General features: G+C 63.0%; 2 protein-coding genes across 4 annotated transcripts; both read right to left on the bottom strand.

Annotated features, from left to right (window-relative positions):
• Positions 1–2,727: 2,727 nt before the first annotated feature.
• On the bottom strand, positions 2,728–10,565 carry MAN2A2 (mannosidase alpha class 2A member 2). Of its 2 annotated transcripts, XM_054387889.1 has the most exons (24): positions 10,434–10,565; positions 10,013–10,267; positions 9,705–9,849; positions 9,446–9,617; positions 8,947–9,074; positions 8,641–8,814; positions 8,357–8,543; positions 8,099–8,276; positions 7,743–7,945; positions 7,323–7,505; positions 7,013–7,127; positions 6,761–6,828; positions 6,441–6,606; positions 5,646–5,882; positions 5,421–5,543; positions 5,208–5,322; positions 4,980–5,113; positions 4,759–4,900; positions 4,513–4,629; positions 4,307–4,320; positions 4,098–4,175; positions 3,597–3,791; positions 3,382–3,492; positions 2,728–2,947 (listed from the first exon to the last, which is right to left on the bottom strand). In XM_054387889.1, the coding sequence occupies exons 1-24, from the start codon at positions 10,563–10,565 to the stop codon at positions 2,795–2,797; spliced, it is 3,525 nt and encodes a 1,174-aa protein (XP_054243864.1). In that variant the 3' UTR covers positions 2,728–2,794. The 2 variants fall into 2 exon arrangements, with proteins under 2 accessions (XP_054243864.1, XP_054243865.1); XM_054387890.1 differs by lacking the exons at positions 4,098–4,175; positions 4,307–4,320 and having other exon boundaries at positions 4,496–4,629.
• Positions 10,566–11,837: 1,272 nt separating this feature from the next.
• On the bottom strand, positions 11,838–17,281 carry FES (FES proto-oncogene, tyrosine kinase). 2 transcript variants are annotated; one of them, XM_054387981.1, is made up of 18 exons: positions 17,057–17,281; positions 16,806–16,979; positions 16,632–16,728; positions 16,016–16,199; positions 15,541–15,678; positions 15,310–15,429; positions 15,052–15,174; positions 14,795–14,981; positions 14,624–14,701; positions 14,210–14,419; positions 13,816–13,938; positions 13,526–13,579; positions 13,269–13,387; positions 12,981–13,075; positions 12,770–12,893; positions 12,479–12,636; positions 12,145–12,267; positions 11,838–11,980 (listed from the first exon to the last, which is right to left on the bottom strand). In XM_054387981.1, exons 1-18 carry the CDS (start codon positions 17,279–17,281, stop codon positions 11,838–11,840), a joined length of 2,475 nt encoding a protein of 824 aa, XP_054243956.1. The 2 variants fall into 2 exon arrangements, with proteins under 2 accessions (XP_054243956.1, XP_054243957.1); XM_054387982.1 differs by lacking the exon at positions 14,210–14,419.
• Between the last annotated feature and the right edge of the window lie 1,792 nt (positions 17,282–19,073).

Here is a 19,073-nt window from a genome sequence, read left to right as displayed (position 1 = left end):
CAGGCCCAGCTGGGAGCAGCAGGATTTGAGGGTGTGTGGGCTGGGGCGGCAGCAGTACCGATGGCTGGCTGGGTCAGTCAGCCGCGGGCAGTAGAAGCCAGGGTGGTAGTGGCCATCAGGGCCTGCATAGCCCTCGCAGAGGTGCAGGTTCTGCACTGAGTCTGCAGTGAGGAGTGGGTGCTGGGTGTATGCTGGGGCTTATCCCCCACTTCACCCCTGTGGTGAGGCAAGTCAGTGTGCCGACAGCGGGGATGGTGCCAGTGGGACAGCTGCCAGCTCCAAATAGGAGGCCCTTGCAGGGACACTGAGGAGTGGAGCCTTCCACTGCCCCAGCAGGGCTGAGATGGGATGGGAGCACCCTAGCCCCATGGGATCTCACCACTGCCACCATACAGGAGCCTCTGGCTCAGCCTCAGCCCTGCAGGCAGCACTGGTTGAGCACAGCCCCCTGCCAGCACGTGCGCCATGGCCCCCAGCACTCACCACACCCTGGCAGAGAAAACCGTGGGCAAGGTGCATGACACTGCTAGGGAAGACAGGAAAGCCCCTGGGCCAGGCCTGATCTCCCTGTGCTGAACCCCCTCCCCATTCCCCACCACCCCACAGGGATAGCACTTTCCACTTCACAGCTGCACTACAGTGGGACCACCCCCAGCACCACCACACCCAGGCCCCCTGCCACAGCACTGCCCAACACCCCCCACCACAAACCCCCACCCTCCATCAGGGGCCATCAGAGAGCAGCCCCCAAAGGACAAGGCCTCAGCAGGGATGAGGAGGATGGGTTCAGGGAGCATGAGGAGCTGAAGCAGGGCCATACCTGTCCCGAGAAGGCCAGGGCACAGAGCTGTAGCAAGGAGTAGCCAGAACAGGAACCCACCCAGCATCTTCCAGGCCAACCCTAGGCAGAACCGGCTCTGGCTCCAGTGGAGGCAGAAACCACAGCCCCTCCTGCTCCCGCCTCCATCACGGCCCATCAAGAGCCGCAGGAGCCATTACAGCCTCTTGCTCTCCTGCCAGCTCCTAAGGGACCATCACATGCAGGCAGGAGCACCACTAATGAGCTTCTTGGGGCCAAGGGCAGGAGGAGGTGAACCTGCCCCACCCTGCAGTAGGTCCACAGGCCTTCCATAGGCATCTCAACCTATCTGGGGATCACAGTAAGAGCTGCAGGTCAGGCTGGCATGTGGAGCGAGGGCAGGCAGGTTGTGTCACAGCCCCTCAGCAGCGCAGTACCAGTGGGTAGCAGGACCCCATGCCAGTCCCTGGCCCGCTGCCAATCATGCTATTAGCCAGGCTCTGGGAGAGCTGCTGGTAGAAGCGGAAGAGGTTTATGGCCGTGAGAAGAAAGATGAGAAGCCAGCGCTTGCAGCCCAGCCATGCACCAAGCCTGAGGTACCGCTCACTGTGCTGCCCCATGCTAGCTCTCCCCAGGGCAGTGCAAGGTGCCAAGGTGCCAGGGCTGATTCTCACTGGCTCCATCGGCTCTGCTCATTCTCAGGGCCCTGGCCATGTGGGACCACAGCTGAGCCCACAGAATAGGGGCTGCACTGGAAGCTGTGCAGGAAACAGACAGAGCTCAGCCAGCACCACCTCCTCACCCAGCCCTCCCCATAACCTTCTCTGCTGGCACCCCTTGGTAGTAATTAGCACCAGGGGTACCAGAGGAGCATGGCAACCCTTGCAGTCCCTACAGCAACCAGGGGGATGCTCCTGGTGACATGGCTTCCCAAAGCCCCAGGGACACTGCAGACCCACTGGGCTCCTCAGATGCCAGAGCTTGGCCACTCATCAGTGCCCCATGGCAGTGATCCATGGAAGTGTCCCATGGCCCCATGCACAGCAGCTACAGGAATTTCAGCCCACAGTGCAGCTGGCAGCTCCAGCCTCAGGAGGCTGCTGTGCCAGGGTGCATGTGTGGGTGCTGCCCAACAGGAACCAGGCGGCCAGGATGACACCAAAAAGGAGTTAAAGGCACCAAATTTGGGAGAGGCCATTCCCAAGCCTAGCCCAGATGTTGCTGCCTATACAGGCAGCTGCCTAACTTCAGTCTGCATCCTGTGCCCCTTGCTCCTGCCAAGACCAAGGGTCTGGCCATGCCACTGGCCTCTCACACATGCCCCATGGCCAGCTCAGCCCTTGGAGCACCATCAGGGCAGAGACGCCACAGAGCAGAGTCTGTCACAGCCTTGGCAGCCCCACCAGTATGTCCAGATTAGCCCCCATCTCTCTGGACCACTCTTCCCACTCCCCAGTGCCACCAGCTTGAGAACCACAAAGCAGACACAAGTGGGGCCCTTGGAAACAGCATCGTGTTTCCCACCAGCTCCAGGTGAGCTCAGTCTCCAGTCTACAGCACCTCCCTGACAGCTGCCCCAGCCTCAGCAGGCTCCTGGCACACCCTGGATTGACAGGAGCCCAGCATGGGCCACTGCCCTATGACACTGGGGTTGGCACCCTCCTGGGCAGCCATCCTGCCAGTGGCAGCAGAGCCCAGCCCACTGCCCCCACCAGCCATGCTGTACTCAGTGAGGTGCCCAGCCCACGGCCTCTATGCCAAGGCAGCATCTGGCAGCCTCTGCACTGCCGTGCCCCAGCAGTTTGCTTCTGAAATCTACCCGAGAACACAGGACTAATAAATTAGAAGGTAGCAGCCTCTGAAGTCCGGCACCTCCTGCCCAGTGCCTGCCACGGGCCCGCTGGCCCAGCCCCTCATGGGCCATGCTGGTGCTGCCAGGCCCAGTGCTGCTCCCATGCTGCCCGGCCAGTCTGCTCCGCCCCACTCCAGGAGATGCTATCCCAGGCGGACACGGAAAGTGGCGATTTCCATGGGGTCCAGGTGGACGTTGGTGATGTTGGAGGCTGTGCCCAGTGGGTACATCAAGGTCAGTGAGGTGGGCTGCAGGGAGCTCATCTCCAGTCCCTGGAACAGGCTGCCCAGGGCCACCTGAGGAGAGGAAGAAGAGAAAAGGGAGAAGAGAGGAGGGAGAAGGGTGAGTGAGGCCCAGGTGAGCAGGACATGGTGCCTGGCAGTGCAGCATGGTACATGGGGCAGCCCCACATACACTGTGCCCCCCACAGCACTACCCTGGCCCAGTCCAGTACAGGCTCTGTTCTCCATTGCTGGGAGCTGCAGGGAGACCCTTCATGAGAAGCCAACGTCCTCCAGCTCTGTCTGGGCAAGGGACAGAGCAGGGCTGCACTGTGGGACTCTTGCCCAGACACTGGCTCAGGGATGCTGGTGCTGGAGGACCTGGGGCCCCTCATCCTCCAGCCTGGCTTGGCACGTACACAGGAGGTGGGAGGCTTGATGGCAGATGTGCCAGGTGGCCCGGCCTGGCTCTGACCCAGCAGTGGGTAGAGGCCACAGCCGAGTCCTACCTTGCCATGGCCTGTGGTGCAGTTAAAGCCCAGGTTCTTGGCTTCTAGGCTGCAGTCAAAGCCTTTGCGGTGCAGGATCAGGGCTGCCTCAGCTGATGGGAGCGATTCCTCCTGCCAGGGAGTCAGGGTGTGAGATGCTATGCTGCGGACACTCTTGAGACCCCAGAGAGTCCTACTGCTCCTGGCCCAGGCTGCTTATAGGGCACACAGCTCACCTCTGCCTGCAGCGTCCGCAGGTTAAGGATGTGGAAGTCGCAGGGGAGGGTGGTGGAAAGGGGCATGAAGGAGCGCAGGGCTGTTGGGGCCAGCTTCTCCTGGGCCACAGGCATGACCAGGGCCTCGGCATTCAGGTGCATGGAGGTGATGTGGCTCAGCAGGGAGGGGAAGCTGATTGGGCGCCCATCTTGAATCTGTCAGAGAGCATGGGGGTCAGTACAGGACTGGGGAGCAGCAGGGGCCACTGGAGCCTGGACATGGCTCCTGGGACCTCCTGCTCCTTGCAGCCCCTCCAGCAGCACCTAGAGAACAGGCACCTGCCAGCACAGGTCACCCAATGCTGCCCCATCCCTGGGCTTTACCTCCTCCCCAGCACCCACACAGGGATGGTGGCTGCAGGCCAGGCAGCTGGCATGAACTACAGGTGGCCTACAGGGCCTAGCTAGGCTAGCATCTAGTGCACCAGACAGGGAGAGACACAGGGCCAGGCCAGCCATTACCTCGGGGCTGCCAGTCCAGGCGCCGGGGAAGCCCAAGGCTCTAAACACGGAGACGAGTTTGGAAAAGAAGCTGGAGCTCTGAGTGGGTGACATGGCACATGCATAGAGAGTGGCAAGGGGGTAGGACGAGAACACCGTGGTTACAAGGACTTTGCAGGGACTAAACACCTGCACATCTCCACAGGGACTGACCCCCTGCACGGTCCCACGCTCCCCAGAGCCCCTACTCCAACTCTGTCCCCATCCAATGACAGTGCAGTGGCTGGGTGGCTATGGGGCAGCAGGGCAGGAGACTGTGCACACAGTCACAGGTGGCTTTCTACAGACACCTCCACCCTGCTCTGTCCCAAGGCAGGGCTGGGGGCTCCGTGCCCGACCCCCATCCTATGGCCATGCACCTTGTTGGCGGTGGCACGGCGCTCGAGCAGCAGGCGGAAGCGGTTGCAGGTCCGCTTGTTGTCCTTCAGCCCTTGGCCCAGGCCTCGGTTGTCATCCTGCATGAGGCGCCGGTCCAGGATCACATCCAGCTGGCCTGAAGGGAGGGCGTCCCAGTGCTATGGGCTTTAACAGGCACCCTACACCCAACACCCTCCTCCCCATCCCCCTGTGCCCAGCGCAGCCCTGGCTCTGCAGTAGGCACAGCCCTGCAGCCCTGGCTCACCACTGCCAAGGCTGGAGACGCCCAGAGCCTGGGCTGTGTGCAGCGTAAGGCGACTCTGCATGTCCTGGATGTAGGCCATGGTGGGCATGGGGTAGAAGTTGGCCTGCAGTGGCAGCTTCCGATGGTAGCGACGGGGCTGGATCTGCCAAAGGACAGAGGTCAGTGGCTGGAGTGCTGTCCCTGCATGGGCAGCGGCTGTCCCTCCCCAGGCTGCTGGGTACCTGGAAGCCATTGAGGTCTGTGAAGAAGGTGTCATCACTCTCGATATCAGTGCTGAAACGCAGGGCCAGCTCCTTGTTGACATGGTCACGAATGTCCACTAGGCAAGACATGTCCAGGGACAGGCCCTCCACCCCTGTGGGCAGGCAGTGAGGGGCTGGCCCCACAGGCAGCATCATCCAACACTCCCAGGCCAGTGACCTGCCTGGCACAGCCTCATGCTGTCTCACCTGGCACGTTGTAAAGCCGCACCACAGCCTGGACATGCTGGTAGTAGCTGGCCACCTCTGAGAAGAGGGGTCCCTCTGTCACCCGCACTACTGGGGGGTCCTTGGGATTGTAGGGCTGTGGGGAGGGAGGATTGCGCTGAGGCTGCTGTCTGCGGGACTGGCACGAGGCCACGGGCATGGCTGCCAGGCAGCTCGCAAGGGCCATCCTTGTACCTTGGCCTCGCCGTCGGGCAAGAAGAGATAGGCTCCGCTTTTGTCCTTGGAGGTCCTGGTGCCGTAGACAAAGAACTGGCTGTTCACTCTCTGCTCCCGCTCCTCCCCAGCTTGGCGGATGCTCTGTGGGGCCAGCACAGTGGTAAGCACCCCAGGCATAGGGCACTGCCAGGCCCCCCCCTCCCTTCCTTCACTCCCTGGCCAGGTGCCAGCCCCTGCACTCACCTGCAGCAGGCCCGAGTGCCCTGAGAAGCAGGCCCGCAGGTGCTGGCTCTCCAGGCAGAAGTCGTCAGCAGCGTCCGGAAGGACTTGCAGGGGCACAGCCGCAGGCTTGCGCACGGGCACGTCGCGGCCATGCAGGTAGAGCCGCAGGGAGGACGGCAGCGTGGCCTGGCCGTCGAAGGAGCGCTGCAGCTGCAGCACACGCAGCCCCAGCGCGGGCAGCCGGGCCAGCACCGACACCTGCGGGCACCACGGGCACCTGAGCCAGCACCTTGACCTAGGGGACCTGCTGGCTCTTGCAGGGCAAAGACCTCAGCTCGGGACTTCTGGGGCTTCTGCTGAGGGGGATGTGCATGCAGGTCCAGGGCTTTGTGAGCAGCTGGACCTCCTGTTGGGATATGGGGACACTTGCTGCCATAAAGGAGGGCTCATGGGGTAGCGTCCTATGGCAGGAGGCTGGCACACATAAGCCATGCAGGTTGAGGGGTTCATGAAGGGCTCACAAGCAGCGAGAGCTTGTGTTAAGGTGCGGGGATACTTGTGGCCATAGAGGGCTTATAAGGTGGTGTCCCATGTGAGCACAGGAGGCTGGCACACACAGGCTGTGCAGGCTGAGAGCTTCAGGAGGGGTTCAGCATGGATTCATGGGCAGTGGGAGCGTGTGTTGGGAAATGGGGACACTTGGTGCCACAGAGGACTCATAGGGTGTCCCATGCTGTCACATGCAAGGACAGGAGCCTGACACGTATGGGCTGCAAAGGCTAGGGATGGCAGACAGTGGCACGAAGGGACCCGTACCTGGTAGACATCAGGCACTGCATTGGTGGCAGAGTCCCAGTGTGGGCTGAGCTGGGAGGGCAGGGGCTGCCCCTCCTCAGAGAGCACACGCACGTGTGGGGAGTCCACCAGCACCAGCACGAGGCTCAGGCGCTCCTGCTCCAGCGGGTTGAACACCACCAGGAACCTGCAGGGAGGTCACACCAGGATGGCCACCCCATGATGTGCCAGCTGCCCACACTACCCACAGGTGCCATTCACCCACCCACCACTTCACAAGAGCCCCAGGTACCCCCCATCACTGCCATCCACAGCCCCACAAGTCCCCAGGCAGTCTGTACCGTGGTGAGGTTTCCAGTTTGATCACTGTTCTCTCTGGAAGGGAGTCCTGACTGGGGCGTGTGTCATCCTGGGGAGAGGAGCGGTCAGAGCCATGGTGTGCCCACCACCCACGTGGAGGCACAGCTAGGACCCTGTCCCCAGCCCAGCACCAGGCAGGCAGGCAGGGCTGTGTTCCTGGGGCACAGGGACAGCTGTCCCGGCATGGTCTGGCATGCTGGGACACAGGGAGCCGTGGGCAGGGTGCTGCTCACCATGCCCAGGAAGGGTGCTGCAGGGTCGTGGCGGAAGGTGTCCTTGTCCCCCAACACAAGGTAATGTGCGGCGTTGATGATGACGTGCTTGAGGTTGGTGAGGGAGTGGAGCAGCCTGAGGCACAGGTAGATTGAGTCATACAGGACTGTCCTCACCTCCATCCCACCTTCCCCTCAGAGATCCCTCACCTCCCTCTGGGAGAGAGGTCCCACAGGACCCCCACCCTGAGCCACATTCCCAGCCCTGTGCCCACCAGCCCCATCTCAGACGGACCCGCCATGGGGCTGTGCCCCGGCCCCCAGCACGCACCGGACTCCATAGTCAACAGCCACAGCCTCCTTGGCGGTGCCAGTGATGGCGTCGTGGTGCTGGAAGAGGCCCAGGTTGCGGCGGGCGTTGCTCAGCAGGGAGTAGTCAGAGAGTGGGTACCTGCTGGTGGTGCCAGCGCGGCGGGCGTGGGCGAGTGCCAGGCTGTACAGGATCTCTGCCCCGCTGTGCAGGGACAGTGTCACCAAGGGGCCTTGCCCCAGCATCCCAAAGCTAGGATGGGGGCAGAGGAGGAACAGCCAGCCCAGCTCATGCATTCTCCATGGCCAGGGGTGAGGGTTGGGCACTGCCTGGGCCATGCAGGGGCTGCCCCCAACACATCAGCAGCTGGGCACAGACCAGGGGACTGCCAAAGTTCCCAAGTACTGCCTGTGCCCCCCAACCCCAAGCCCTGCCCCTCACCGGAGGTGGGCCTCCAGCACCCGATCCAGGCTCTTGTAGAAGGGCCGGGAGGTGTAGTAGCCTGTCCAGTAGTGGTCCTCCCGGTCCGCATAGGAGAAGAAATCCCCACTCAGCACCGGGAACCCCGGCAGCTTCATCCCTGGCACGATGCCCACCTTCTTGTACAGGGCATCAAAGTAGTCTGAGAGCGTCCCAAACTGCGCCTGCAGAGCAGCATGTGCAGCTCTGAGCACGGCGGGGAGCTGCCATGGCCTCCCACCAGCCCTCCCAACACCACCCACCCTCTGGTGCCTTCCAACAACCTCCACCCACGGAGTCCTGTTTTCCTCAGCCCCCACCACAGCTCCTGCTCATACCTGGACATGGAGGCTGGGCTGGGAGTTGAGGAAGTCGAAGATGCGCTGGTAGTTGAGGAACTGAGCATCCCACTCCTGTGGCTTGTCGTAGCGGAAGTCGTCGCCCAGGGGCACCAGCAGCACCTTGCTGCGGAACAGCTTGGATTTCTTGCGGTACTGGTCCAGCAGCAGCTGAGCTCTGCTGGGGGCAACAGGGTGTGAGAGTGGGTCCTGGGCATGGCCAAAGGGCTTTGAGACGCTCATTCCTGCCACACTCACCGCTCCGCCACGTTGGCATCGGTGATGGCTCGGGGAGGCACCTTCCATGGGCAGTTGATCCGCCCACCGGGCAGGCGCTTGAAGTCAAACTGGCAGCAGATCTTGGGGTCAGGCCCACAGGTGTGGGGCACATCGTAGCTATAGAAGGGCATCATGTGGCAGAAGATGTCAGTGCTGGTGTCTGTATCTGTGGAACCAAGGACAAATGAGCCCCAGCCCTGACTCTGCCTTGCCTATCGGCAAAGAGGGGTCCTCTCTGAGTTCCCCTCCCAGCAGCCCCTCACCCCATGTCTGTCTCCACATGAACTCCAGGTTTTGGGTGGCAGCAAAGTGCTTCTTGATGGCGTAATGCACACGCTGGATGAGCATGGCTGTCAGGTTGGAGCGCTTCAGCAGGTAGGGCATGGTGGAGCTGTACCCAAAGGGGTCAACAGCCCAGCCTGAGCGGGGTGTCACACCTAGGGACAGAGAGACCATCAGCACCTTCCAGGAGGAAACTGATGCTAGGGATGGGGGTGTGTGCTGGCACATCCCACAGGCCTCCAGCCAGCATCCTGCCCCTTCTGCCCAGCATCCCCTGCAGCTCTCACCAATGTTCTTCTCCAGCCACTGGTGCCCCTCAATCAGCTGGTCAATCATGGCGAAGTAGTGGGAATTGGCCTCATCAGGCATCACCCAGCCACCTGTCACCATCTCTAGCTGCCCATTGCCAATCAGCCTACGAAAGGGATACCACAGAATCCTGGTCTCCAGTTCTCCCACCCTGCTGAGGGCACCTTTGCAAGGTGCTGGCACTGCCCTAGCTCTGCAGCAGCACTCAGCGCTCAGGGTTACAGCAATGAGAGGAAGCCCCCCACCCCCAGGAGCACAGAGAGTGGTACAAGTCGAGACCTGTCTGCCCCCACCCCTCCGGTCCCCAGCTCTGGCAGCAGTCTGGCTCTCACTCTACCCTGCTGTGACTTCCACATCTTGTGGCACTGAGATATCTGGGCATCTTCATCTGCCCAGAGCTCTTCTGTGCCCATAGCCAGTTCCTCCCACAGTGCCCACCCTGCAGGCAGGGACCATGGCCCAGGTGGGTGGCCGTACCTCCGCACTGCTGCCCGCTTCTGAGCGCTGATGTTGTCCCACCACTTGGAGAAGAAGGAGATCTCAGACCAAATGAAGCGGCGGCGTGGGTCCTCCTGCATCTTCAGCACCATGCTGTTGAGGATGTGCTGTGTCTGGTCGTAGTAGTACTTGTCAAAGGTCTTGATCCAGCCTAGCAGCACGAGGTGGGGGTCACTGCGTGGGGCCCAGCCCTTCCTCACCAGCATTTCAGGAGGACCTACCTTTGCCTGATGCTCACCTGGGTCATTGTGAGAATGTGGCACTACAAACACCTGCAGGGGTTCTGTGTCCCACTCATTGGGCTCATAGGTGATGTCAAAGCCCTGCTTCCACACTCCGCCATCCTGATTGTCAAAGGGCAGCAGGGAGTACACGGCCAGCATCTGCCAGGAGGGAGACCAGGCTTAAGGCAGACACAGAGCTGAGAGACCCCTTGAGGAGCAGGGCCAGGACCCCATAGACACCCTGGTAACCCCAGGGCACCCTCGGGAGCAAAGAGCAGGACTCCTTACACTGGTAGAGCCCTGAGCTGCTGGGCCCCCTCACCTGCAGGTCTGGGTTCTGTCCCTTGCCCCCCAGGGCAAACTGGCAGTCCTGGGGGGACACGGAGAGGAAGCTTGGGCGGCTCTCGGGGGGCAGCACCCAGGACCCATTGGGTGTGTGGTGGGGCAGTGATGGCTGCCCCTCAGCATGGGCTGTCAGCTCCAGGACCGAGTCCTTGATGTGGCTGATGATTTCATGGTTCTCCTCCAGCAGCTGCTCCAGCTGCTCGATGCGGTTCTGCAGCACCGAGATTTGGCTCTGGGGACGCAGACGTGTGGTGAGACCCTCCAGTGCATCCCGCCAGGAGGGTCCTGGCCACCCTGGGCAGCAGGGACTGAGTCCTGGCCCAGGCCACCGAACAGCCTCAGGCTGTGCCTGCAGGACTTCGCTGGCCTCGGGCCACCTGTCCGTCCCCATCGCTCACCCTGGGGAAGTTGCCGCCACTCTGGTGCCGTGCGGGATCATGCTGCACCCGGTCCAGCATCAGGTAGAGCGAGAAGACGGCCACGCAGAAGATGGCAGCTCCACACACTGTCACCTGCTTCTTCAGCTTCATCCCGGAGGGCCGCAGGGACAGACCTGCAGCGGGACATGGCCAGGTCAGTGCGTCTCTGCCCTCCGCGGGGCCGAGGACGGGACGGGAACAGGACGGGGCCCCGGGACTGAATCGGGACAGGCACGGGGACACGACGGGACACGACGGGACACGGGGGTCACGGGACAGAGGACGGCGGCTCCTGCTCGGTGCTCCGAAATGAGCCCAGCCGAGAGGCCTGTGGCCGAGCAGCGCTGCCCCGTGCTCTACCCACCCCTACGCCTCCTCCTCGCCCTCCCCGCGTCCTACTTCGCTTAATCCGGCCCAGGGTATTTATAGCCCGGGCCAGAGCCGCACGGGCCAGGGGGCGTCTGGGGCCGGGCCCGCCGCGGACCCGGGGCCGGCGGGGAGCGCGGCCGCGAGCAGCGGGGAGCGAGAGCGGGGCCGAAGCAGGCCGCGGCGACCCCGCCGAGACAGGCAGCCCGGGGCCTCTGCACCGCAGCCAGGCACAGGGCCGGGAACGGCGCGGGCCGGGCCGGAGCCACCCACCGCGGGACGGCTCTGGGGCGGGGGCGGGGACGGGGACGCGGCCGCTCCGCTCTTACCCTGGGCGGCTCCACGGCCCGTCCCGGCTCCTCACATCGTTCGCCCGCCCCAGGCGCGCCGGCTGCTGCGGCCGGGATGGGCCAGGCCAGGCTCCGCCCTCCAGCCCCGCCCGGGCCCGGCCCCCGCCCCGTTGCCCGCCCGCCCCACCGGGAGGTGCCTGCGCCGGGCAGCAGAGCGGGGGCGGGACCCACTGAGCGGCACCTCCGAGTGCCCGGGAAGAGTCACGCCTCGCCTCACAGTCCCGGGGGCTCTCCCGGACTAACCCGTCTCCTCATGGCCCCGGCTCTGGGTCAAGGTACCGGTGCGCCATCCCCCAGTGCGCCATCCCCCAGTGCACCTCCCGGTGTGCTCTGTCCGAGTGCATCCTGTCCCAGTGTGCCATATTCTGCTGTGCCCATGCCAGGTGCAGCAGGGGCACACAGTCCCTCTGTCTCCCACGGAGTTCCTCCATACTCCCAGATGCGGTTCTGCAGAGCTCAGTTGTTTATTACCCAGGACCAAGCCTGGCAGGGGTTGTGGGGATGACATCCCCAGGGGGCTGGGGGAGCCCCGTGCCCTGGGCTGGGGAGGAGGCGCAGCCATGTTCAGCTGCCCTGCAGCACCTGCTTCTCTGACAGGCCTCATGCAGCTGGAAAGGGTCGGAGGCACACAGTGCTGCCCCAAGCAGGGCTTGCAGGGTGCTGCCTGTCACCGGTGCCGCTTGCGGATGGTGATGAGGTCTTGGTGGATGGTGCTGAAGCTGGGCCGCTTGCGTGGGTCATACTCCCAGCACCTCTGCATCAGCCGGTACACCTCCTCGGGACACTGCTCAGGGGGGTCCAGCCGCACGCCTGGGGATGTCGGGGGTGGGGACATGGCAGCTTGAGCTGCTGGTCCCTTATCACCCATGGCTCTGTACTGCTCATCCCATGGGCATGGTTCCACAGCAGACCCAGTGCTCGACCCATGACCCCACAGAGGTTCTTGGGGACTGGACTCTAGCCCCGCTCCTTACCCTGCTCCACTGCTTCTCGTGTCTGCTGGTTGCTGAGGTTGGCATAGGGAACGGCACCCAGGCTGAAGGCTTCCCACAGCAGGATCCCAAAGCTCCAGACATCGCTCTCTGAACTGTATCGGCCTAGGAACATGGGACAGGACAGATGCTGGTGCCTTAGGACACCCATGGTACCAGTGCCCCAGCTGTGCCTATACTGACAAGGGCTGGAGTGCCCTAGGTCTCACTACTTCACTTCCAAGACCAATGCACAGGAGCAGGACAGTGTATCTCAGAATACTGGCTCCTAGATGTGCCACGCGGCTGCCAGGCCATGCCTGGCTCCATTCCATACCATAATTCAGTGCTTCAGGGGCAGTCCACTTGACAGGGATCTGCTTCATCCCACCCGTGGAGGCGTAGATGCCATCCTCCTCCTCCCGTGACATCCCAAAGTCGCTGATCTTCAGGATGTTCTTCTCCGTCACCAGGCAGTTGCGAGCAGCCAGGTCCCTGAGATGGCCCAGAGCCAACAGCCACAAACCCAGATATCTCCAGGGGCATCAGCTTGGCAAGGGATAGGGGCAGCAAAGGTCCCAGGGTTCACCTGCCCTACCTAGCACCCGCCCGTGCCACCGGAGCCCACCTGTGGATGCAGTGCTTGCTCTCCAAGTACTCCATGCCAGCTGCAGCATTCTCCGTCATCTTGATCAGCTCCTTGATGCGCAGGTGTGTTCCCTCGCTGCGCAGGAAGCTCAGAAAGTCCCCCCCTGTACCCAGGAGTGTGGAGCTGGTGGCAGCTGCCCTGGCACACCGTGGTATACACTGGCTGCCCTGGCAGCGTGGGGGCTGCTCACCCTGCACGAGCTCCATGACGATGTAAATGGGCTGCTTCTGGGTGCAGACACCGATGAGCCGCACGATGTTTGGGTGGTTGTACTGCTTGAGGATCCTGTGGGGACAGGGAAGGGCATGGTGAGCACCTGGCTGTCCCAGGCACAGACTGCCTCTGTGCCATCCCCAGGACACTCTGCCAGCCTGGCCTGTGGATACAGCCCTCAGGAAAATGGTGCTGCAGTCCCAGAAGGGTTTGAGCACCCAAGGAAAGACAGATGGGCTGGGACAGTGGTGATGGCCATACAGACCTGGCTTCCTGAAGGAACTTGGCCTTGAGCTCAGGCGGGAGGGTTTCCCGGCAGGATTTCACCGCTACAGGGGTGTTGTCAGCTCTCAGGCGGCCACTGAACACCTCCCCAAAGTTACCCTGCCAAGAGACATGAGGGCACTGGCCCACATGCTGTGGCATGGCCTGATGCAACCCCTGTCCCCCTGCAGACCCTCTTGGACAGTCCTGCCCTCCCACAGACCCCAAGGGAACAAGGACCAAAGCACTCCGACTCACCCGGCCAATGCGGTCCCCCAGCAGCACATCCTCATGGTTGAGCACCCATTTGTCCTGCAGCGAGTGGGCACCGAAGGTGATGAGCCACCATCCAGCCTGCCCCATGCCCACATTCCCCCTGCAGCCCCAGAATGGGATCCCCAGCCCCAGGCCCCACCCTGGGGCTGAATCCCCACATTGGGCTGGTGCAGTGCTTGGGGCTCCCAGCCCAGCTGTGGGCAGGAGAAGGCACTGGGCAGGGCTGTCCCCTGTGGAGGGGTCTCATCCCATTCCCCAGTATCCATCATCACCTTGGGCACGGCCCTGGCCAGGACGATGCCACTCTTCCGGGTGACAGGTTGCTGGCTCTGCAGGAGGTGCTCGACAAGCAGCGGGATGGTGGGGAAGCCCTCGCCCTCCAGACGGTACATGTTCTGCAGGAGGGGTAGGCTAAGAGCTTCTCCTGGGGTGCTCATGGGGGCCGGGGGGCACACAGGGATGAGCAGGCACATGGCGCAGGACACACACAGCAGGCTCACACCTCATGCTCTACTCTCAGCGCATTCCCGAACAGGAGCACAGAGCTCACACCTTGCACACACATTCCATGTGCTCACACCAGAGCTGTGCTCACACCAGAGCTGTGCCCACTCAGGGACCACCCCCCACCACCCTGACTGTCTCCCTTTGCCTGTGGGCACTCACATCGGCAGCCTGGATGATGAAGTGCCGGGGCTGTCCGTCCCACAGCACACTGAGCACATACTCCTGCTTGCCCTGGCTCTCCCGCACCAGGAAATCCCCACTGCAGCTCAGCAGCTCCTGCACCTCTGACCTTGGAATGGCCCCGTGGTACCAGGTCTGCTGGCACAGCGGCTTCTGCACCTCTGGGATCAGGGGCACGGGAGGTGGCAGCTGGATGGAGACAAGGATGAACCCAGATGTGCCCCTGGGTGGTGCTGGAGATGGGGGCAGCAGCAGAGGGAACACAGGCTACAGTGTGGAGCGGAGGGGGCTGTGGGGCTGGAGAGGAGAGGGCAGTGGGTACTGGGGGACCAGGAGGCTTGGCAAGGAGGCTGGTCAGGAGGGCAGGGTGGCTGGAGGTGCCCAGGGACTCACTGAGTACTTGGGGCTGAAGATGCCAGTGATGTGGTTCTTCAGGGTCTCCAGTGCAGTGGCTCCACTCCTCTCCTGCTCCTGGGGGTAGGTGTAAGCTGTGCCATGGCCAGGGGGAAGAACCCACCTGAGGCCCATGTGCCCACTCCCAAGGCACAGCAGGGCAGGACTCACTGTGGAGGAGACCGACTGCCGGTCCTCCTGCAGCGGAAGGGCAGGCAGGGGCTCCCCGGTGCCCAGCTCCCCCAGCTTCCCAGCCAGCAGGTCCCGCTGTGCCTGCAGCTTGGCCTGGGTGCAGAGGCAGCCCTCGAGCTGCTGCTGCACCTCCTGCAGCCCCTGGCGCTTGCCCAGCAAGTGGACCCTGGGATGGGGACAGGGTGGTTAGCCCTTGCCTCTGCCACCCCTCCCCTCCCACCCGTGCCACACCTCACCGCTCCCCGGGACTCCGGCCCTGCTCCGCGCCCTGGATCTCTGCCTGCAGCTCCTGCACCCGCTGCTCCTTGCTGCCCACGGCCTCCGTGGCAGCCACCAGTTCCTCCTCCATCCATGTCAGGCTGCAAGGACCATGTGTGGGACGGTGCTGAGCCATGCTGCCAACGGTCTCCTACACATGCTGGACGGTGCTGACCTGCAGATGCCAGCAGCCTCCCACCCGTGCCTCCCCCCCCCCCCCCCCCAGCCCTGCTCACGAGTGCTGGACGCTCTCGATGGTCAGTTCGTTCAGCTGCAGCTCCCCCGGTGCCAGCCCCTCTGTCTCCTCCAGCAAGCTCTCATCAAATGACACAGCCGGTGGCACCTCAGAGCTGTACCTGCAGGCACCCAGCACAGCTCTGCCTCCCACCTGCTGCATGCCAGCTACTAGCACCCATGGCTGATAGGGTTGTGCCTGGCAGAGGGGCTGCAGCTGTGCAGTGTCATACCTGTGGCTCTGGATGAAGCTGCTGTACTCAGTGCCCGGCTCGATGGCCTGAATGGCACTGGTGATTTCCTGATGCACGGCCAGCATGTCCTCCTGCACCAGGCTGCTGATGCTGTGGTACTCCCCCAGGATATCCTTCCTGTGGGAACATGGGGGGATGGGGGCTGCCAGGCTCTTGTGGCCCCCCAGTCCCCTGGCCCCAGAGCTGCACCAACACCCCTGCCCCAGACCTTTCGCTTGGTCCCCACATCCTGCTGGCTCATGCCCTCAATCCCCACATCTCACGTGGCACTGCAGGGCATCACCGTGAGGGCTGCAGCATGACAGTGATAGGACAGGGAAGATGAACGTTGCTGATGGAAGGAGTACTGCCAGTTCTTGGGGGCCATGGGGTTCTCAGAGATGGGTGGCAGGGCACAGGATGAGTAGCCGGGCATAGGGCAGGCAACAGAACATGGGTCAAGCAGAGTTCTTACAGGATGAGGACCATCTCTTGCTGGAGGCTGTAGAGGGAGCGGTGGAGGCTGGGCAGTGCTCGCTGGTAGTGGTGCTGGTGGTGGAGTGCAGCTGCCTGCACTGCCAGCACGTACTGGTTGTGCAGGGCGTAGAGCTTCCAGAGGCTGCGAACGTACTTCTCCTTTGCTTTGTCCCGCTCCTTGTCTGCGGGGAGAGGCCACGGAAAACACCCACCACTAGTGTGTCACCGGTCCCAGCACTGCGGCATATGCCTCTGAGCAGCTGACAAGGGGCACAGACACCCAGCAAGGCTGGAGCAAGAGCCAAAGGGGCTGACAGGGCTGGTAGAGGTGCTAAAGCAGGCAAGAGGGACAAGACCAAGGATTCACACCCCTCCCTGTGCACAGGAACACTCCTGGCCCATGATGTCTCAGGGCTGTAACCCCCAGGAATTTTACCTGCCTGGGCTCTCCCTGTGCCAGCTACCCCTGGACACTCCTAGTCCAGGCTGTGTGGTGGGTGCTGCAGGACACAGGGTGTCTGGCTATCCCATATCTATGAGGGGAGGTGGGAGGGGACACAGAGGGACAGGGATGGAGGAGGTGGGGAGCCAAGCTGGCACCCAAAGGCTGGCACCTTTACTGGCCTCCTGGTACTTGCGCTTGGCCTGGGCACTGTCCCGTGCCAGGCTGCGATATTGCGCCTTCAGCTTCTCCATCTCCTGCTGCGTGATCTGGGGAGGAGGAGGCTGTCAGGGCAGCAGGGCCAGGCTATGCCCTCTGCTCCCTGAGCCAGGATGCCCGTACCCACCCGGTTGTACTCCTGCCTGAGCTGGTGCCACTGCTCACTGAAGGCCTTGCGCAGCTGCTGCTTGTCGCGGATGAGCAGGCTGAGCTTGGCCAGCGGCCCTGCCGACAGCTCCTCCGCGTGCCGCCGCAGGATCTGGCTCAGCGTCTCCGTCCGGCTCGCCAGCACCCACCAGGACTATGGGCACAGGGCATCAGGGGTGGCCACCCACCAGCACCACGCCCAGCTCTGCTTCAGCACAGGGGCATCCCTACCTCCCCGATCTGTCCGCCGTGGTCACTGGCACGGAGCTGGCTGGAGCCCTCCTGCTTCTCCAGCTGGGAGAACATCTGGTGCAGCATCCCCGCATACTCCCGGTCACTCTTGGCACGCTGAGACATCCACTTCTTCATCAGCTCCAGCAGGCGCAGCTCACTGTCCTGCAGCCGCAGCAGTGCGCTGTGCCCCTGCGGGCACCACAGCTCTGGCCCGAAGCCCATGGCACCACCGTCCCAGGTGGGAGAAGGCTGTGGAGGGGCGGCAGAGCCTGAGTCGTGGCTGCCATGCCGAGCCTCATGCAACTGTCACCGGTGGCCAAGACTCTTTGCATCTCATACCCTCCCGTGCCACTTCTGTGTCACCTGGGCATGGTGCCTGGGCTGGTGGCAGCAGGGTGTGGGGGCTGCCCTGCCCCACACAATCTGCCTTGCAAAGCACATTCAAAGCAGGCAGGAGTGTTGAAGGACCCTGAGGACCAGCTAGGGCCCACAGGGAGGGGACCAGAGAGGAGGAAGTTGTGGGGTCAAAACCAGCAGCGTTCCCTCTGCCATGTTTGTGGGGCTGCTCCCTGATGGCAGCACAGCCATGTCCCCTACCCTGGCCAGGCATCAGCTTCATATACAGTCCAGCAGCTATAGTCACTTTCTGCTCATTGGCATGGACTCCCCTGTGCCTGTGGCAGGGACTAGTGGGCACATGGGGGTGGAAGAGTTCCTGAGGGCCAGGGCACAGGGAGGGAAGCTGGCAGGAGGGGAAAGGGTGCTGAGCCCCAGGGGAAGGTGCCAAGCTTGTATGTGTCCCAGGACTCCAAGGGGTCCCAGCTGCAGTGCCAGGGTGCCCTGCCCCATGGTAAGGGTCCAGCCTGAGCAGGAGGGTGCTGGGGCAAGTCTCTGTGCAGGGCAGAAAGTCTCTGACACAGCTTTCAACCCTGTGTATGGCAGAGCTAAGACCCAGCTCCCCAAAAGGGGTCCCCTCTCCCTGCCAGTCCCCACTGGGGCATTTGCCCCTCCAACCTGCGTGTGGCGCGAGGTCCCTGCTGTGGGGCTGCCGCTGGTGTCCTCCCAGGGACGGGGCCGGCGCAGTCTGGACCTGGTGCAGCTCTGGCTCCTGGGGAGGAACAGGAAACCCAGCGCTGACCATAGAGCCATTGCGAGATTTCCTGCACTTCCTCCCCTCCCTGTAGTACCCGCACCCAGAGCCGACGCCAACACACGGCTCTGCCATGGCTGGGCAGCCCCCAGCCCTGCCACCGCTCCCAGCTGCCTCACACCAACGCCTGGCACTGTCAGGATCTGGTGCTGCAGGAGCCCTGGGTCCTCCCCACCCTGCTGTGGTGCACAGGCCTCAGCCCCAGCAAAGCCCTCAGCTGTGCCCAGTCCTGCCTGCCCCCCAGCCCCTTCCCATATCTCAGCTTCCCTGGCTTTAAGGACTGGGGAGGAAGCCTGGGAGTCCTCAGGACTCTGGGCAGCCCCACCGAAGGCAGGCCAGCCTCTCACCAGCCCTGTGCCTGGCCCTTGTGACCATGAAAGGCCCCAGGATGGAGAACTCATTGCACAGAGGCTCACAGGGTTGCACCCCAGTCCCCAGCGCCAGCCTGTGTCCACATAGCTGGGATCCTACTCCCTGAAGCAGACCCAGACACTCCTCCCCTCAAAGTGAAGACTGATGCCATGGTGAGAGCACTCAACCCCAACAGCTGCCACCACCTCTGCCTAGCACCACTGCACGTCCCCACCGCTGGCAGAGCCTGGCTTCGCTCAGCTCGGCAGTCATGTCCTGGGCAGTTCGTGCTGAGGCCTCTGCCTTGTACCTAGCTGGGACCCCCTGGGTCCAGAGGGGTGTTGTGGTCACCTGCAAGACACAGCCGAGGTCACAGTCACCAAAGGATGCAGCCGAGTGGATTCCAGTTTTAGAGGAAGCAGGGGAAAAGAAATGTGTCAGAAAGGAGCTTTGCCGATTCGCTGTCCCTTGGCTGAGCAACGCCTGGGCAGTCACACCAAGGAGTGGCACAAT

This window comes from Indicator indicator, chromosome 16, assembly GCF_027791375.1.
Source record: "Indicator indicator isolate 239-I01 chromosome 16, UM_Iind_1.1, whole genome shotgun sequence".
In the NCBI taxonomy this organism is placed as follows: Eukaryota; Metazoa; Chordata; class Aves; order Piciformes; family Indicatoridae; genus Indicator; species Indicator indicator.
The sequence above is the reverse complement of the archived record's forward strand: the minus strand, read 5'-3'. Positions and strand labels throughout refer to the sequence as shown.

Bases quoted from the DNA above. Each gene is read 5' to 3' on its own strand.
- MAN2A2 (XM_054387889.1), bottom strand. From the start codon at position 10,565: ATGAAGCTGAAGAAGCAGGTGACAGTGTGTGGAGCTGCCATCTTCTGC. The intron at 8,277-8,356 runs GTGAGTGTGGCA...TGCCCCCAGCAG, and splicing joins GATGCCAACGTGGCGGAGCG to AGCTCAGCTGCTGCTGGACC. The intron at 7,946-8,098 runs GTATGAGCAGGA...GCTGCTCTGCAG, and splicing joins AGCCCAGCCTCCATGTCCAG to GCGCAGTTTGGGACGCTCTC.
- FES (XM_054387981.1), bottom strand. From the start codon at position 17,281: ATGGGCTTCGGGCCAGAGCTGTGGTGCCCGCAGGGGCACAGCGCACTG. The intron at 16,980-17,056 runs GTAGGGATGCCC...CTGTGCCCATAG, and splicing joins ACGGCGGACAGATCGGGGAG to TCCTGGTGGGTGCTGGCGAG. The intron at 13,388-13,525 runs GTGAGTCGGAGT...GTCTCTTGGCAG, and splicing joins TGGGGGACCGCATTGGCCGG to GGTAACTTTGGGGAGGTGTT.